The sequence below is a fragment of the Neopelma chrysocephalum genome, unplaced genomic scaffold (assembly GCF_003984885.1).
Source record: "Neopelma chrysocephalum unplaced genomic scaffold, ASM398488v2 Primary Assembly neopelma1_243, whole genome shotgun sequence".
Classification (NCBI taxonomy): domain Eukaryota; kingdom Metazoa; phylum Chordata; class Aves; order Passeriformes; family Pipridae; genus Neopelma; species Neopelma chrysocephalum.
In genome coordinates, this window is record NW_020897905.1 from 35,414 (window position 1) to 52,523 (window position 17,110).

The window sequence follows — 17,110 nt, forward strand, 5'->3', positions numbered from 1 at the left end:
TCAGTTGTCAAACTTTTACCAAAAGACATAAAATTCACCCCATTTGCACCAAACCACCACGACTCCGCGTTTTTCTCAGGAAGTTGGGAGCCGGAGGTGCCTCTTACCTTGAGCTCCTTCCAGCTGTCGAGCAGCCTGGTGGCCAAGTCGCTCACGTCCACGATTTTATCCGTTTGCTCCTGGCTCCTCTCGCTCTCCACGTCGGACACGCCCTCCTCCTCGTCCTGGGACGGCGTCTCCATGGCCATGGGCTCCTCCAGCTTCGCCCCGTTGCTCTCCTTGGCCTCGGCTTCGGGCTCTGCCTCCAGCTCCGCAGGCTGGGCTTTGCTGCTCTCCACGGGTGCATCCACGGTGCCTTTGACCTCCTGCTGCTGCTGCTGCTGCTGCTGCTGCTGCTGCTCCTCCGGCGCCTCCACGGGGGTTCCCTCCAGCTGGTCCAGGTCTTCCTTGCCCTCCTTGCCCTCCAGCTCGCTGGTGGTGTCCGAGATGGCGCTGTCCATGCTGTTCTCGCTGATGATCTTCAGCCTGCGGAACACCAGCTTCTTGGGGGTGTCGGCGTCGCCCTCGGAGCTCTGCTTGGCGCCGATGTCGGGGGTGTTGAGGGGGGTGTGGGCGCGGGAGGTGTTCTCGCTGGAGTAGCCGTCGCCCTCGCTGAGCTGCGGCACCGCCGTCTTGGTCTGGGCCCAGCGCTGGATGATGGGCAGCACCTTGCTCTCCTCCAGCATGTTCTTGGTGGGGATGGGCAGCAGCTCCAGGGTCTTCATGATCTAAAAAACGGCAAAGGCAAGCGGGACCTTGTTTAGAACTGCCGGGATTTAAAGCTCTGCCCAACCTGGAGTTATTTACTTTTCTCGAGAAGAATTGACTGAGATTATCACAGAACCCCAGCATGGTTTGGGTTGGATGGATCTTAGGGTTCATCTCATTCCAACCCATAGATGGAACCTTCCACTATCCCAGGTAGCTCCAAGACCCGTCCAACCTGGCCTTGGACGCTTCCACGGATGGGGCAGCCACAGCTCCTCTGGGAAATCCATTCCAGTCCCTCACCACCCTCACAGGGAAGAATTTCGTGCTAATATCCAATCCAAAATCTAAATACTCAATCTCATCTATCCAATGATGGTCACAGGCCATGGGGGGGGGATTTCAGAAGAATTTCTTCATGGAAAGGGTGGTCAGGCCTTGGCAGGGGCTGCCCAGGGAGGTTTGGAGTGCCCATCCCTGGAGGTGTCCCAGGAAGGCCTGGCCGTGGCACTCAGTGCCCTGGGCTGGGGGACAAGGTGGGCATCGGGCACAGGGGGGGGCTCTGTGACCTTGGAGGGCTTTTCCAACCTTCCAGGGATGGGGCAGCCACAGCTTCTCTGGGCAAAAACGACCTGGATTTTAAAGGAATACATCCAACCCACAAAACCCCACCAAAGCTGAACACCAAGACCTCGGAGCAAGTTTCCACATGTCTGAAGTTGGGAGGGATCCTACCTATCCCAAAAAAAGAAATCACAGCAGTCACAGACTCAGAATGGTTTGGGCTGGAAGGGACCTTAAAGCTCATCCAGTCCCACTCCCTGCCATGGGCAGGGACACCTCCCACTATCCCAGGTTGCTCCAAGCCCCATCCAAACTGCCCAGAACCTTCTTGTAGAATCATCTCTAAGAAAGGAACTTCCAGGTGTTTCTTGCCATACAATCCCAAATTTCTTATGGAAAACCGAAACATTCCAGTTCCACTTCAGACCATCAATACCTCAAATTGCCTGTGCTTTGGCACAGGGATATAAAGGAAATAAAGCACAGGGAATAAACAGCAACAATCTTTAAGTCTGGCTTTATGAAATCCAACTCAGGAATCTGAGAAAACCACAGGAGCAAATTCCTTCCATTAATTAAGGATCTGCCTCAGGGCAGAAGTTCCAGGGCTGGAGTTCTGAGGTACCTGAATCTGTTTCCATGAACACTTGGCATAGATTTGCATTTCAAAAAACAAAAAGGAAAAGAAAATCCTGGTGATTCTGAGCTGCTAAAAACCTCCATGGAAAGGGCTGCCCAGCCCTGGCCCAGCTGGAGTCCCCATTCCTGGAGGGATTAAACAGCCCTGTGGATGTGGCACTTGGGGACATGGGTCAGTGGTGGCCTTGGCCGTGCTGGGGGAGGGTTGGACTCCATCTTAAAGGGCTTTTCCCACCTCAGTGGTTCTGTGAAAGCTCCAAATCCCATGGAATTACCGACCTCCAGCTGCAGCTTCAGGTTGTTGGCGGTGCTGCCTCTGCCATCGCCCAGCTCCGTCATCCAGATCCAGAGCAGGGACAGGCCGTGGCACTCCAGGAACGACTTCAGGCAGGACTGGGAGTGCGTGTTCTGGAGGAGCCAAAGTTAGAGAGAGGCCATGGGAATGCTCAGAGACTCCCAGGAAAAAAAACCTTCGATTTCCACGGGATAACATCACAAACTGCTCCACGGGGAATATGGAACCCAGTGCAGAGCCAGAACTCTGCACCCGGGCGGGTCCAGCCTAATTTAAGTGGTCAAAACTGCTGGATTTGGAGCAGGAACACAACAGCAGGACCATTATAACCATCACTAGTGGACTGGGGAATAAAACTTCAGGATAACAGAGTGTGGAGCCACTCGGACGAGCTTGGAATGCTGAAACAAGGGCGAGACCCTCCTCCCACATTCCCCCTCCTCCTGAGGATGTGGCTTTAACAGGACATGGATCCCTCCCCTTCCCACGGCTGCTCCTCCAGGAAGGCCTTCAGGCAGGAGTGGGAGCACATGTTCTGGAGGAGCCAAGGTTAGAGAGAGTCTGTGGCAATGCTCAGACTCCCAGGGAAAAATCCCTTCCATGGGATAACATCACAAACTGCTCCATGGAGAGTATGGAACCCAGTGCAGAGCCAGAACTCGGCACCTGGGCAGGTCCAGCCTAATTTAAGTGGCCAAAACTGCTGGATTTGGAGCAGGAACACAACAGCAGGACCATTATAACCATTATCTGGGGAATAAACTTAAGGATAACGGAGTGTGGAGCTGCTCAGCCGAGCTTGGGATGCCGGAACAAGGAGGAGACCCTCCTCCCACATTCCCCCTCCTCCTGAGGATGTGGCTTTAAAAGGACACAGATCCCTCCCTTCCCAGGGCTGCTCCTCACCTGGATGAGTTTGAGGCAGGTGAGTTTCTGCTCCAGGGTTTCAATCCGGACCATGAGCCGGGACAAGCTGAGCACCTGGTTTTTGTCGGACAGACCTTCCCCGTTCTCCAGCAGCGCCTCCAGCTCCCCATCCACCTGCCCCAGGCAAAGGAAAACACCCCTCAGGCCTCCTGCCACCCCAGGGGATGGAATTCCTGACTCCAAATTCCATCTTCCCCAGGGAGTGGCACTTTTTAGCTCTATAAATCCAACGCTGCCCGGAGGAAATTCCAGGCGGTTGCACCAAAACGCTCCCAAAAATGTGTTAATCTTTTTAGGCAGGAAAACAAATGTGCACTGAGAAATTATCCTTAATTACAGATCAAGTTTACTTTTTATAACCTTTGTGAACTGTATAAATTCTTTACAAATTATCCTTAATTGCAGATCAAATTTACTTCTTTATAATCTTTAGGAATTGTATCAATTCTTTACAAACTACCTTTAACTGCAGATCAAATTTACTTCTTTATAATCTTTAGCAATTGTATCAATTCTTTATAAACTACCTTTAATTGCAGATCGAATTTACTTATTTGTAACCTCTATTAATTGTATAAATTCTTTATAAACCTATATCAATTTATAGATAAACTATAAATGACTTATGATCTCCAGAATCAGAGGAAAACTCCTTTCCATGTGGACAACCTTCATTATTTAGCCCCTAATCAGTGTTTTAAAACACCTTATATTTATATAACAATGCATAATAATATTTTTAATTTTATATTTTATATTAAATTTATATGTTATATTAATATATTATAGTTATATATTATACTTATGTATTTATAAATGTAAAATATAATACTAATAACAGTAATCATAATAATAGTAATAGTAATAATAAGAATAAATTTAAATTTATAAATTATTTCTTGGCTTCCCTCACTCCCTGATCCAGTAAACAAAAAACCTGCCTTTTTTAAACAGAGCTTCTCCCAAAAAAAACTGGGAATAAATCTTATCTATAGGAATAGGGGCTTATATCTTCAAGGAGAGAATAATTACAACTTGGAGGAATTAAAAAAGAGCCTGTACAGGTTCTTTCAGGAGTTTTCACCCAAAAAAACTCCTTTTCAGTGCTCTGCTCTGGATTCTCCACAGTTTTTCCACATTATGGGAATCCATTCCTGCAATTCCATGTGTTGCCTTTAATCCAAAGGAATTGGAAGACTCAAATTCCACCTGGAAACGGGAAAACTTTTTGCCCTTTCAGCTGCCAAATTTCAGGGAATGTCCTGAATCTTGAGGCCAAGATTGTTCATCTTTCCCTGCTGTCAAAAAATCATGGAAAACAAACCAAATTTTTAAAACCATGTGGAATTTAGTTATGGATGAGCAGATACTGGACCTGTGGAAGCCCCTCTTGGGTGGGACTTTGGGATAAATAACAGAGTGAAAGAAAACATGGATTTAACTAAAGATCCAAGAAAAGATCCAAGTTCATGGATTTAACTAAAGATCCAAGATTGTGGATTTAACTAAAGATCCAAGAAAAGCCCCAAGTATTGAGGGGCCTGCTGAAATAAAATCCATAAAGTTGGAAAAGACCTCCAAGAGCATCAAGTCCAACCTTTGATGACACATCCATGGAAAAGCCTGACCCCTGAGATCCTCAGGAGCCCTGTTTTCCCAGGGAACAGGCGACAGGACGGGAGGAAACAGCCTCAAGCTGCACTAGGGGAGGTTTAAGTTGGATATTGGGAAAATTCCTTCATGGAAAATTCCTTGTCCAGTGGTGGCGTCGCCGCCATTCCTGGCGGGATTTTACAGCTCTGTGGACGTGGCACTTGGGGACACGGCTCAGGAATGGCCTTGCCAGTGCTGGGTTTGGTGATCCCGGAGGGTTTTCCCAGGATTCCTGGGAGCACCAGACTCACCGAGTCCTTTTTCCGGGAGCGTTCCTTCTTCATCTTCCCTCCGGCCGCTCGGATGCTCACCCTGTTCTCCCCTCCCAGGTACCCCCGGCAGTTGGAGGAGCCACAGAAACATTTCTGAGCCTCTTTGCTGGGGAGGGGACACACAAAACTCAGTTTAATCCCAGCTCAACTCCACCCCCAGCCAGTTTTCCACCCGGTTTTCAGATCGTCCTCAGGAGAAATGGGAATGTCTCTGCATGGAAAAGCCTTTCAGGCCACTGGATATTCAAATCCAGCCTTTATTCCTTGCAGAACTCCCATGATCCCGTGTTGTTTCAGCTGGAAAACAAAGCCTGGGGCACTTCCAGGCCAAGATCCAAGCACCAGAAAGGAAAAGGTGGAGCTGGTGGGTCTGAAAGCTTCTTATCCCACATGGAAATCAATATATTCCTTCTCCTGAGGAATATATAATCAGGATTATATATCCACTAGGAAAGGCTTGCATTTTACAGCATTTTATAGCTCATTTCTTATATTTTATAGCTCAAAACTATACAAAACAGAGAATAAAGAATGAGCTGAGGATTCATGGAAACAGCAAAATTCACATGGAATTGTTTTTTTTACATGGATGTACAGCTATGGAGAATAAATACAATAATTAGAAATAAAATTAAATTAGATAAATCAATATATAAATGTATATCATTTATATATTAAAATATTCTATATAAATTAATATAATAATTATAATTGTAAATCTAATAAATTCTATTATCTTCGGGATATTTTCCCCAAACCTCTGTAACTCCTACTTGAAATACCACCCATTACAAACTATATTCCACAATTCCTTGGGAGAATGTGCAGAATCCACTGGAGGAACAGCACAAGAAGAAAGAACCAGGAAAGCTCAACTCCAGGATCTTCCAGGAAGGAGGAATCATTTTAAAATGCAACTAAAAATTCCTTTCTGATTCTCCTGCTTCCAGGAAGAGCCTGAAGAAGGATCCAGAGGGAAAAGGAAGGGTGATCCTTAAGTTTTACTCCATCATACAGATGGAAAAACAGTAAGGTGGGAATATTAGGCTCGGGTTTAGCCAAGGGATCCAAATCCCAGGCCAGGAAAACGGGATGTGTTACCTGGGAGGCTTTTACAGCTCCTCAGGGATTTGCAAAGTCATAAAACAGGGATGGGAGGGGAAAAGAGGAATTATGAAGGAATATTGCAAAGTCTGGAGCTTCGCTGATTAATAATTAGCCAGAGGGAGAAGCAGGGAAGGGAATTCTCCGGGAAATCTCCCGGAGCAGGGACGCACCCATATCTCTGGAACTGGTAATCGAAGGTCAGCTCCGAGCCCGACGGGACCAGTTTGGTGGTGAAAAATCCAACCCTGAGCTGCCCATTCACAGTCCACTGTGGAAAAAGCAAGATCCAAGAGTTATTACGTGACAAAAACCGGGATTTGCCTCCAACTGACCGGATTAATCCTCGGAACAGCATCACTGGATTTCAAACTCGCTCCGTGACCGGGCAAGTTCCCCGTTTGAAAAGCAGTGTTCACCTCAGTGACTCCAAGGAAAAATCCCAAAATACAGAGATATGAAGGAAAAAGGCTTCCCATGGGCGGTGGGAATGAGAAGCCCCTGGATTTTTACCTTTTGTGTCTCACAGTTGGGTTCACAGCTGTGGTTCATGAAGCGGGAGCAGTTCCCCTTCTGGGTCGCGTCGATTATCTGGGAAGAAAGGAGAAATCCAGGAAAACAGGCTCATTCCCGGGAATAGGAACTGGAACAGCGACAAACACAACCCACGTAGGAATCATCACCTCTTCCTGCTCTTTATTTGGGTTGGAGAATGGGGTTTATTAGGATTTTATTAGGATTTAATGCCCCCCAAAAAAGAGCATTAAAGGAACACGGCTCTTAATTTTCCTGGCAGAGTTCTCCAGTTGGATGGGAATCCTGGATTTTTAATGTTCCTGAGCCTTGGATATGCAGCACAAGAGATTTCTGGAAAATTCTTTGCCACATGCACTGTACTCCAAGGGAAAAGTCACCTCCTGGATCACTCAACTTCCATATGTTCCTTTTAGAAAGGAAAACCCTCCTTTGTGCCCCTTATTTATCACAGAACAAACCCTAAAATGATTATTTGGGGGGAAAAAAGAGGAAAAACAGGGGAAAAAGGGAAAAACAAGGGAAAAAGAAGGGAAAAGAGGAAAAAAATAGGAAAGAAATAAGAGGGAAAAAAATAAAAAGAGTATTTTTAGCTCATTTATTCTAAAACTCCTCAGACCCAAAAAAGTCCTGAAAGAAGAGACAAGTGGAATATGAGATTAATTCCTATTTATCCAGGGAGGGCCCAAGGCAGCAGCTCCACATCCCACAGAGTTTAAATTATGATAAATATTTAGGAATATCCCACATATCAATATTCCAATGACGTTCCTGCCCGTAGGGATTTTGCCAGCTAAAAATATCCCGATATAATGGGGTTTAATGGAAAAGGAAATGTGGTTCCTTGGTGGACTTGGGCATCCAAGAAGGTTGAGTTGGGCTTGGAGCATCTCCCTAAGGACACAGTTTCTCCCCTTCACATGGAAGGGATGACCCATGATCCATCCTTTCCTTTGGAATGACCATTTCTCCTCCCTAAGGACACTGGGATACACCTGAGCTGCTGGAATTTTGTTGGAACAGGTTGAAAACTGAGGAAGGGGTTAAAAAAAATAAGGCATGAAGTCTCCTTTCCTTAGGAAAACGTGTCTAATGGATCCAGGACATTGCTCCACACATTCCCAAGCAGTTGGTGCTGCCCACAAAGCCCAGGAAGACCCTCCCAAAGCCAAGCCCAGCAATCCCTGTCTCACCTCATCATTCTTCAGGGCCATGAAATAATAGTGGATGTTCTTGTTCCGGGCGTATTCCTTCACCCGAGCCTTGAATTCCTTGTGATCCAGCACCTCCCCGCAGTATTCCAGGACAAAGGTGTTGCTGCAAGAGGGAAAAACACCCCCTGGCTTAGGAAAAAACCACCAATAAACACAGAATAACCCCAGTGGAGGAGGATTTTCCGAGCAACCCTCAGCAAATCCAGCGTCAGGGAGATCAGGAACCCACAAGCCACGTTTTTTCCCTATGGGATGGAGCGAAAAAGCGGGAAAAGGCCATGGGAAGAGCTTACGATGGCAGGTCTTTGGCAGCTCGGAGCCCCCAGCCCTTCTTCTCGGTGAGGATCACCTCCACATCCGCGTGCTGCTTCTTCTGGAAGCGTCTGTTGGAGCAGTAGTCGCCGTTGGGACACCGGGAAGAACTGTAGGAAGGAAATGGGATCGAGTCAATTCCCAGCGGGACAGCAGTGACAAGAGGAAGGGCTCAGATGGGAAACAAATCCCAGGGAATTGTAACAAACTCATTGGGAAACCTGGGAATGTGTTTGGCTATAAAAAGCACGGCCCTGTGAGTGTCAATTCAAAGGCAGATAATTTATTTGTGGAATACTGGGAATGCTAATCCTGCTGTACTTCCATGTCAGACCATCAAAATGGGATGAACTGGGATCTCCTCCCCTGTTTTGGGGCTTCTCCCTCCAATATATTCCCTGTCTGGGCTACAAGATAAAAACTAAGGGTGGGATTCTGGCAGGGAATTCCAATCCTTCCACCCCAGCTGGTCACAATCCCTGTCCCAGAGGGGAATCCCATCAAATGCCCCATTCCCAGCCTCCACTGCCACAGAGCAGCAAAACCTTCCAGGAGGGAGAAGGAGACAACAGCCACAGGCTGGTGAGGCTCTGGGAAGAGGAGATCCAGGAGATTGGGAGCCCTGAGCTCCTGCAGATCATCTAAAGACTGAAATCATGGAATCGTGGAATGCTTTGGCTTGGAAGAGACCTCAAGGATCACCCATTTCCACCTTCCACTATCCCAGGCTGCTCCAAGCCCTGTCCAGCCTGGCCTTGGACACTTCCAGGGACGGGACAGCCGCAGCTTCTCCGGGCAGGGCTGCGTCAGCTCCGAAGGTCGCTCCACGCTGGCGCCGCCCCTTCCTGGGAATTTCTGGGTTAATTTTAGGGATTCCCAAGTCCCCTCCAGGCCAGCACCTCCCGGCCCATAGAATGGCACTCACCACTCGATCATGAGCAGGCGGTTGAGACAATCCTCCCCACAGGCCACCTCCCCCTGCGCCCGCTCCTCCTTGGACAGGGGCGGGCACTCGCACAGCATCCGCTTGATATCCCGGTGGGATTTGTTCTTCTTCCTGGGCAAGGCGAGGCGTGGAAACACAGGGTGAGACAGTGGCTGGGTGCAGAAATTCCTCCTCAATCCTTACAGCGTTGTTGGAGGACATTCATCGCTCCTCCAGCAACGGGATATAGGGAATGGTAACCTTGGGATAACCACCGGGAGGTACAGGGGTAACCAAGGACACTCAGCTTGTTTGGTGAGGATTTGGTGATCACAAAAAATGATTCCTCAAAAAGAATTCCCAGGATATTTAACTTTTTTTCCTTTCTCCTCCATGCCCACGTTTATTTGGACGCCCATTTGTAAAAGGTGTTATTTTAATAAAGGAAATTGGAGGGTTTAGTTACTTCAACCTCTGTTTTATGATGAAAAAGAGAAGAAAATCAGAGCTACGGGAAAAGTAGGGTAAGAAAGGCATCCACTAATTAATATTTTAACTTCCATGAGATAATTTTAGGAATTTTTGGGAGTGTGGATCCCAACAAGGCATAAAAAGGCATAAGAAAAAAACGTGGGACTTCAAATTATGGTTGTTGGAGCTAAAAAAAAAAACTCATCTGAGATGATAAGTAAAGACATGGAATAACAAAAACCTTTGGAAACACGTGTTGCGTGTCCAAAATCTTTCCCACACCTGGACAGAATTCCCTGTGCCAACAGAGAGGGAGCTGGTATTTGGGGACACTAAACAGGCTGGATCTGAATAAATCAATCAATCAACCTTCCCCTCATATCCTTCCATTTTCCAGCTCTTCCCATCACCTGGGAATGTCTGGGCCCAAGCAGGGGATTCTCTTTAGGAGAAGGGATGCAGGGCAGTTAAACACTTCCCAGTGTTGTCTCCTCTCCCCTTGCCAGACATCAGGAATGCAAAATCCCTCCCTTTCCCTCCAAATTATGCCGATTTGGCCACAAAACCCACAACTATCACTGAAGCAAATGGGAGTTAAAATCCAAAACTGCTCCGGGAAGCAAAACAAGGATAAAAGAAGCCGTTACCTCTCCGTCAAGTAGACGTTCTCCTCGATGAGGTCGAAGTAACACGGCATCTTGCCCTGCTTGGCAAACTCCTTCCAGCGCTGGGGGTCTCGGAAGTCGTCCATGATGCAGGGCCGGCCCACCATGGAGGAATCCTGCGGCGCCGGCTCCCCCGGCTCCCCCTCCGCCTTCCCCTTCCTCTTCTCCCTCGAGTCCCCGTCGCTCTCCGAGTCGCTCTCCACCTCCGGCCGCCTTTTCTTGGGTGGCCCTCGTTCCTTCACGTCGTTTTTCTCCAGAACCTTCACCTCCTCCTTCTTCTCCGCGCCGGGCACCGGCTCCTTGGTGGAATTGCTGCTGATCTCGTGCGCCTGCACCGAGCCCTCTTCCTTCTGCCCGGGCAGCTGGGATTTACTGGAGGGGCTGGGATGGTCCCAACCGTCGTCCTCTTCGTACTCCTCGTGATCCTCCGTCAGGGAATCCGGCACCTGCCCTTGGATCCGCTCGTAGTTGACCACGGAAGGTCTGCTGGCAGACCTCGCATCCCAGTAACCGTTGCCTTGCCAGTAATTCTGGGAAGCGCCGTAGGCTCCGGAGCCCGGCTGGTAAACGTATCCCGAGTACATCCCGAAGCTGCTGTCCGGCTGCTGGTACGTGCTGCTGGGCTTCTCCGTCTGGGGAAAGTCCCAGCCCAAAGCACTCATCTCCTCTGTTGCATGGAAACCATCCAGCCTGGGATAGTCTCCGAGGCCGGACTGGTTGAGCCCACCCTGCCCTTGCCGACTGTCCGGCTTGGAGCAGCTCATCTGGTGTCGGGACGTGTCGGTGCCTTCAAAACTCTCGGGAAGACAGAACGGCTGCTCATCCGGCCGGACCACGGGCCTTCCCATGGCCACCATCTCCGTCAGCATCATCCTCTCCTCCGCGCCGGGCTTCCCGTGGGAATCCGCTGTCAGATCCGCCTGGCTCGTGCTGTCCACGCCGTCGCTCTGCGCCTGGCACGGATCCGCCCGCAGCTCCTCCATCTCCTTCCTGCTCAGCTCCGTAGACGTTGCCAGACTCTTCTCCATCCCTCTGGGAGAACTCCTGCTCTCCACCTGAGATCCGCCTTTACTCTCCGGCCTCTCCTCGTAGTAGGGCCTGCTGGGTTCGGGCCGCTCGTCGTCCCAGTGGTCGGAGAAGCGCCGGTTGCCTTGGCTGCTCCGGGAGGAGCCCGGGCTGTTCTCCTCCGTGGCGATGGTCGAGTTCTTGGGAACCACCACGACGGATTGCAGCCGCTTCCGTGGCGTGCCGTCGTCGGAATCCGAGTCTTCCGTGTCGCTGTCGTCGCTGCCGCCCACGCTGTCGCTCTCCCCCGTGTCCGAGTAATCGTCGTGCCCGGCGGGAATGAATTCCACGGCATTGCCGCTGCTGTCGCACGTCGGGGCCTGAGTCACCGTCTCCGTGTCCTCTGCCGTGACAATGACATCGGAAGAGGGATACAGGACGTCGGGAAAAGCCGAAGCCACCAAGGGCCCGTCTCCCTCGTCCCTCTCGGCCGATACGCCGGGACACGGAACCCTCAACTCCTCCGGTTCAGCTCCCTCGGTGGAAACAGCACTTTCCTCCACGACCTGTCTGCTGCGCTGCTCCAGCGGCACTTCCGAATAGTAGGAATGTTCATCTTGGAACGCCTGTTTGCTCTTAGCTGAACCAAGATCAACGTGCTGAGTGCCCAACTCCAGCATCTCTTCGGCTTCCGAATGCTGGAGCAGCTCCTGGTGCCCAGCCGGTGGCACATCCCACTTGGAAGAGACGCTTTCCTCCGGCACGGGATGATCCGACACAAAACGCTGGGAACAGCCATCCTGGGAGGAATCCCTGCTCGAGCTCTCCACTGCCAGGCTAATTTTATGGGAAGGATGGCTGTGCCCATCCTCGCAGGTGGACTTGGGATGGGAATCCTCCGCGCTCTCATAGTCACACGTCACCGTCTGCGGCTCCACCTGCACGTCCAGGAAAGCCTCGGATGGAACCTTCAACTCCGCTGGTTCCGCCTCAATTTCCACTTCCGAGTGGTACAAAGCAGGGGCGGCATCGTCGGAAATGTAGCAAAAAACGGGTTCTTTGGTTTTGTCACACGGAGTCGCCTCCTCATCCGCCTTCTCCAGGGCAGCTTTAGTGGGATCTACATTCACGACGGCGAAAGGGGTGGGTTCCTCCTCCTGCTGCGGCACCGGAGCCTCCGCTTCCCGGAACAGGCTGTTGCACTCGCTGGACTGGACCCGGGAATCATCCGGCTCTCGCTCTCGAGACACATCCGTGCCCTCAAACCCATTGGATGGCAACGGATACGACGGGCTCGTCTTCACGACAGGCGACGCTTCCGACCGGCACGGGCCATCGTCAGAGGACGCGGGAACATCCTCTGCTTTGGAGGCACTGGAAGTTGCCAGCCCATCATCCCGACCCTCCGGGGAGCCGTTGACGCTCAGTTCCGTGGGGAAACACGTTCTTACCGGATCGTGCTTTACCTTTAACGACGTTTCCGGTTCCGTAACACTGTCGTGGCTTTCGCTTCCTGTGGGTTCCTCGGATTTGGAGCTGGTCAAACCCGCCGTCGACTCATCCGCCTTCGGCAGCGCGGGCGAGTCGCTGAGCTGATTCAGCGGAGAAAGCGTCTTTTCCCTTTCCAGCTTTTTGGCAATGGACACCCTGATCTCATTGCTCTTCAGACACGAGCTCTCTAAATCTAGAGAATTACACTGCGGCTTGATTTCCTCGAGCGATTCTGTACAACAGAAAGAACTCTTAAATTTATCAGGCTTTGGCGCGGGGGTCTTGGAAGGGGTGGATTTATAGCGGGAGGAATTCACATTACTGTCGGGCTTGGAATGGGAATTCCCCTTCCGATAGCCCAGTTCATCGAGGGGAGAGCACCTTTTGGATACTTCACTTTCAGAAGTCCTTTTGGAATCTCGATCTGCTTTCGACGACGACCTTCCTCTCCTCTCCACGTCAGCGTGAGACGACTCCACTTTGCTGTCCCGGTCCGACTTGGAGTAGGAAGATCTCGAGTCTCTGTAGGAGGAGGAGTGGGAGGACGTCCGCCGGGAGTCGCTCGACCTGGAATGTGTCCTCCTGTACTCGTCCTCCGAGTCCGAGCTCTCCCGGCCCCTGTCCGCGTAGGAACGGGAATACCTGGACCTCTCCCTGTACGGGGAGCTCCGATGGTACCGCCGCTCGGACTCGTAGTAATGCGAGCGCTCCGACCTCGAGTAGGAAGAGCTGGTGCGGGAGCTGCGGTCGGAGCGGGAGCGGGAATGAGACCGGCTTCGCCTCCTGTCCCTGTCGGAGCGCGAGCGGGAGGACGAGTACCGCGAGTCTCTGTCCGACTTCGAGTAGCTCGAGTACTTCTCATCCCTGTCCGACTTGGAGCGCGACGAGGATTTCCCCAGGTCGTCGCCTCGGAGGGACGCGGAGCTCCGTCTGGAATCTCGCTCCTTCTCCGTGCTGGAGACCTTCAGCTCGTGCGAGCGCTGGCTGGACGAGGTCCTCACCGAATCCTCATCGGACTCGGAGCCCTGCGGCGCGCCATCGGATTGGGAGAACTTCCTCTTCGCCCCCTGCCTCCGGGAGCACACCGGAGCGCCCTTGGAGCCGTCGGAAACATCCTCCTCTTTCCCAATATGGGAATCTTCCTTCTGCGGGGTCATCTCCGGCTGCTCAGGCGCGTTCTGGGCGACGCGTTCCTCCGCTCCGCGCGATCCCGCGTCCTGCCTGGCCTCGGGCTCCGGGGCCTCCTTGGGCGCCGCGTGGTTCGGTTCCTTCGGCGCGGGGGCTTCGGCTTCCACGGGCGGCGACAGCAGCGGCGTCGGCAGCGGCGTCACCACCGGCTGTGGTGGAGCCGCGGTCGCAGGGACCGGCGCCGGCGGCGGAGGAGGAGGCGGCGGAGGCGGCGGCGTGGGCGGGAATTCCACGGCCAAGGCCGCTGGCTCCGCTCCCAGAGGCGGTGCCGTCGCTGCCGGAGCCGGCGCCGGTTTCGCCGTGACACTGAGCAAGTGTTTCTTAAAATGAATCTTTCCCAGTTCTACCTTCGGTTTCGGAGGCGAAGATTCCTCGGCTGAACCGGCGGCGTCGCCCAGGTCCGGTTTGGTTTTGGGGTTAAAATCAGCGGGAAGGGGAACAGGAGGGTTGGGAGCTTCATTTTGTTTCTCGTTTCCGAGTCCACTCAGGAATCGATTGGGTAAAGTTTTCTTGGTTAAACTGAAGCTGAAAGACACTTTTTGCCTTCCCTGCTCCTCCAAGTTGACCTTGGTTTTGGTGCCTTTGGGCAGAAAGCGACTGGAAGCGACGCCTTTGAACACGGGGCCTTTGATAAAACCAGCTCTCGGCACCGTTTCGGGTTTGCCCTGTGGGAGGAAAAGAAGAAGTTGGAGGAATTGAGGGTTTTTTCAGGGTTTAACATATTTTCTTTCACCTGGTGAATTTTCTATGCTGATCAAAGAGAAATGGACACCCCGGCTCTGCCTTCAGCGCCAGATCTGTCCTGGACACAATCGATTCCTCGGGCACTTCCAGTTGGAACAAAACCTCCTCTGGGGTTTGGGTTGAGGTTTTTTAACTGACTCATTAATGACCAAAGTGAAAGTCCTTCTAACATTTAATTCTGATTTTTTAAAAAAGAGATTGAGGACAAAAAGCTGCTTTTTGTGCAGTTTCTGTGCTCCCAGGTTATAAAATCCTGCATTTTCAGCGTTAGAGATGCTTGTTTCCACATTTCAGGAGGCTCTGCCTGGATGCAGCCTCCCAGTACTGGAAAAGGCTCCAGGGAGACCTGAGAGACCCTTCCAGGGCCTAAAGGGGCTCCAGAAGAGCTGGAGAGGGACTGGGGACAAGGCATGGAGGGATGGGACAAGGGGGAATGGCTTCCCAGTGCCAGAGGGTAGGGATAGATGGGATATTGGGAAGGAATTCCTGGTTGTGAGGGTGGGGAGGGATTGGAATGGATTTGCCAGAGAAGCTGTGGCTGCCCCTGGATCCCTGGAAGTGTCCAAGGCCCAGTTGGAGCAACCTGGGCTAGTGGGAAGTGTCCCTGCCCATGGCAGGGGGTGGAGTGAGATGATCCTTAAGGATCCTTCCCACTCAAACTCTGTCCTTTCCCACCTCCCTCCAACAGCCTTATCCCAGTCACTACTAATTCCCAACAAGTTTCCAGGCTCAGCCACAGACCAGCACCAATTAAAGCCCCAAGAATTCCCAGCAGGACCCAGTGGTGCACGATGCCTCTGTCACCTCTGGGTGGAACACTCTCCATGTCCTTCCAACCAGGAGTTTTCAGCTGCCTCCTGCCAGGATCTCCCTCAGCACCTTGCAGTCCCAAAACTGGGAATTTTCAGAGCATAAAGCACCGTTTATTTACCCAATTGGGGATTTTCCACCTATTTTAAAGCTTAGGGTTCCTCTGTGTCCCGGGAAGGAGATCCCTGAGGGGAATGGTGTGGCACTGTGGGAAAAGGTGTCTTTGTCAACAGGGTTTATCCCCATAAATCTCAATTTTATGGAATTACAGACTGGTGTGAGTTGGAAGGGACCTTAAGGATCATCTGATTCCATCCCCCTGCCACAGGCAGGGACACCTTCCACTGTCCCAGCTTGCTCCAACCTGGCCTTGGACGCTTCCAGGGATGGGGCAGCCACAGCTTCGCTGGAAATTCCGTAATTCCATGTTGTGTGGGAAGCATAATTCCAATGGAAGGAGTCATATCAGAACCATTCCAAGTCAGGTTTTGCTCCCATAACTTTGCCACAGTCACATTTTTGGCAGGAGCAGCAGCTTCCCACTGTGAATTATTAAGTGTTCCGTTATCCTTTAACTCATGGAAAACAATCCAGGGTTTTCCAGGCTCAAGGCACCAGAGTAAATCATTAAATAAGATGGTGGTGGATTGGAAATCCCAGGGGTTTTTGCACCCTGGGTCATCACAGACTAAAAAAAAAAATCCTCTTTTTTGAAACCTGGGGTTGATTTTCAGTGTGAAAACCTCATCGTGGTCTCCACATGACTCATCTTGGTGTCCCAACCCAACATCCAATTGGAATTTTGGCAGCAAATTAACTCAGTGTGGGAAAAGAAGGAGGACAAATGCAAAGTATTCCGTAAAAATGGGTGTTCTTTGTGTGGGGATATTTCAGGGATGATTTTAAACAACTTCCATGGCTGGAAGGGCACCCAAAACCTTGGGAAAAAAGCACATGTCCAGCTTGGAAATGAGATCTTCCCACCTCGACTGTCTCACAACAATATTAATATTTATTATTCTAATTATTACAATTTAAAAATTCTTATTAAAGTTCCCCAAAAATATTCCCAAAAAGGAAACATTTCCCTGATTCTCAAAATTTTCCCTTATTCCCCAAAATTTAGTATTTAAAATTATATAAAATTATTAAAAATGAAATTAAAATATAATAATAATAAAGCAGCTTTAACTAATATTAATACATTATAGTTATTAAAATTAAAGATTAACAAAATTACTAAAAATCATTCCCAAATTTTTCACTTCCAAAAAATTATTATTATTATTATTAATAATAATAATAATAAATGTAGTATTATTAAAATTTTTAAATTATTGCCAAAAGTTATTCCCCAAACGGAAATATTTCCCTTCTTCCCAAATTTTTCCCTTATTCCCCCAAATTAATATTTTTAATTATTAAAAATTAAAGATACAATAAATTATTATTATTATTATTATTATTATTATTATTATTATTATTATTCCTCACAGGTACGAATACCTCTAGTTACTGACATTAAAAATATTATTAAAATTATAAAAAAA

The 17,110-nt window shown here is 50.0% G+C and overlaps 1 protein-coding gene across 1 annotated transcript in view; it reads right to left on the bottom strand.

Annotated features, from left to right (window-relative positions):
- The window catches only part of SETD2 (SET domain containing 2, histone lysine methyltransferase), a 51,231-nt gene that overhangs the window by 22,908 nt on the left and 11,213 nt on the right, over nt 1–17,110 (bottom strand). Inside the window, exons 2-11 of the mRNA XM_027703614.1 lie at nt 10,305–14,671; nt 9,187–9,318; nt 8,243–8,371; nt 7,929–8,052; nt 6,715–6,792; nt 6,375–6,472; nt 5,077–5,203; nt 3,152–3,286; nt 2,230–2,358; nt 108–767 (exon numbers count right to left, since the gene is read on the bottom strand). Coding sequence (XP_027559415.1) covers nt 108–767; nt 2,230–2,358; nt 3,152–3,286; nt 5,077–5,203; nt 6,375–6,472; nt 6,715–6,792; nt 7,929–8,052; nt 8,243–8,371; nt 9,187–9,318; nt 10,305–14,671 — 5,979 coding nt within the window. The remainder of the gene's footprint in view (nt 1–107; nt 768–2,229; nt 2,359–3,151; nt 3,287–5,076; nt 5,204–6,374; nt 6,473–6,714; nt 6,793–7,928; nt 8,053–8,242; nt 8,372–9,186; nt 9,319–10,304; nt 14,672–17,110) is intronic.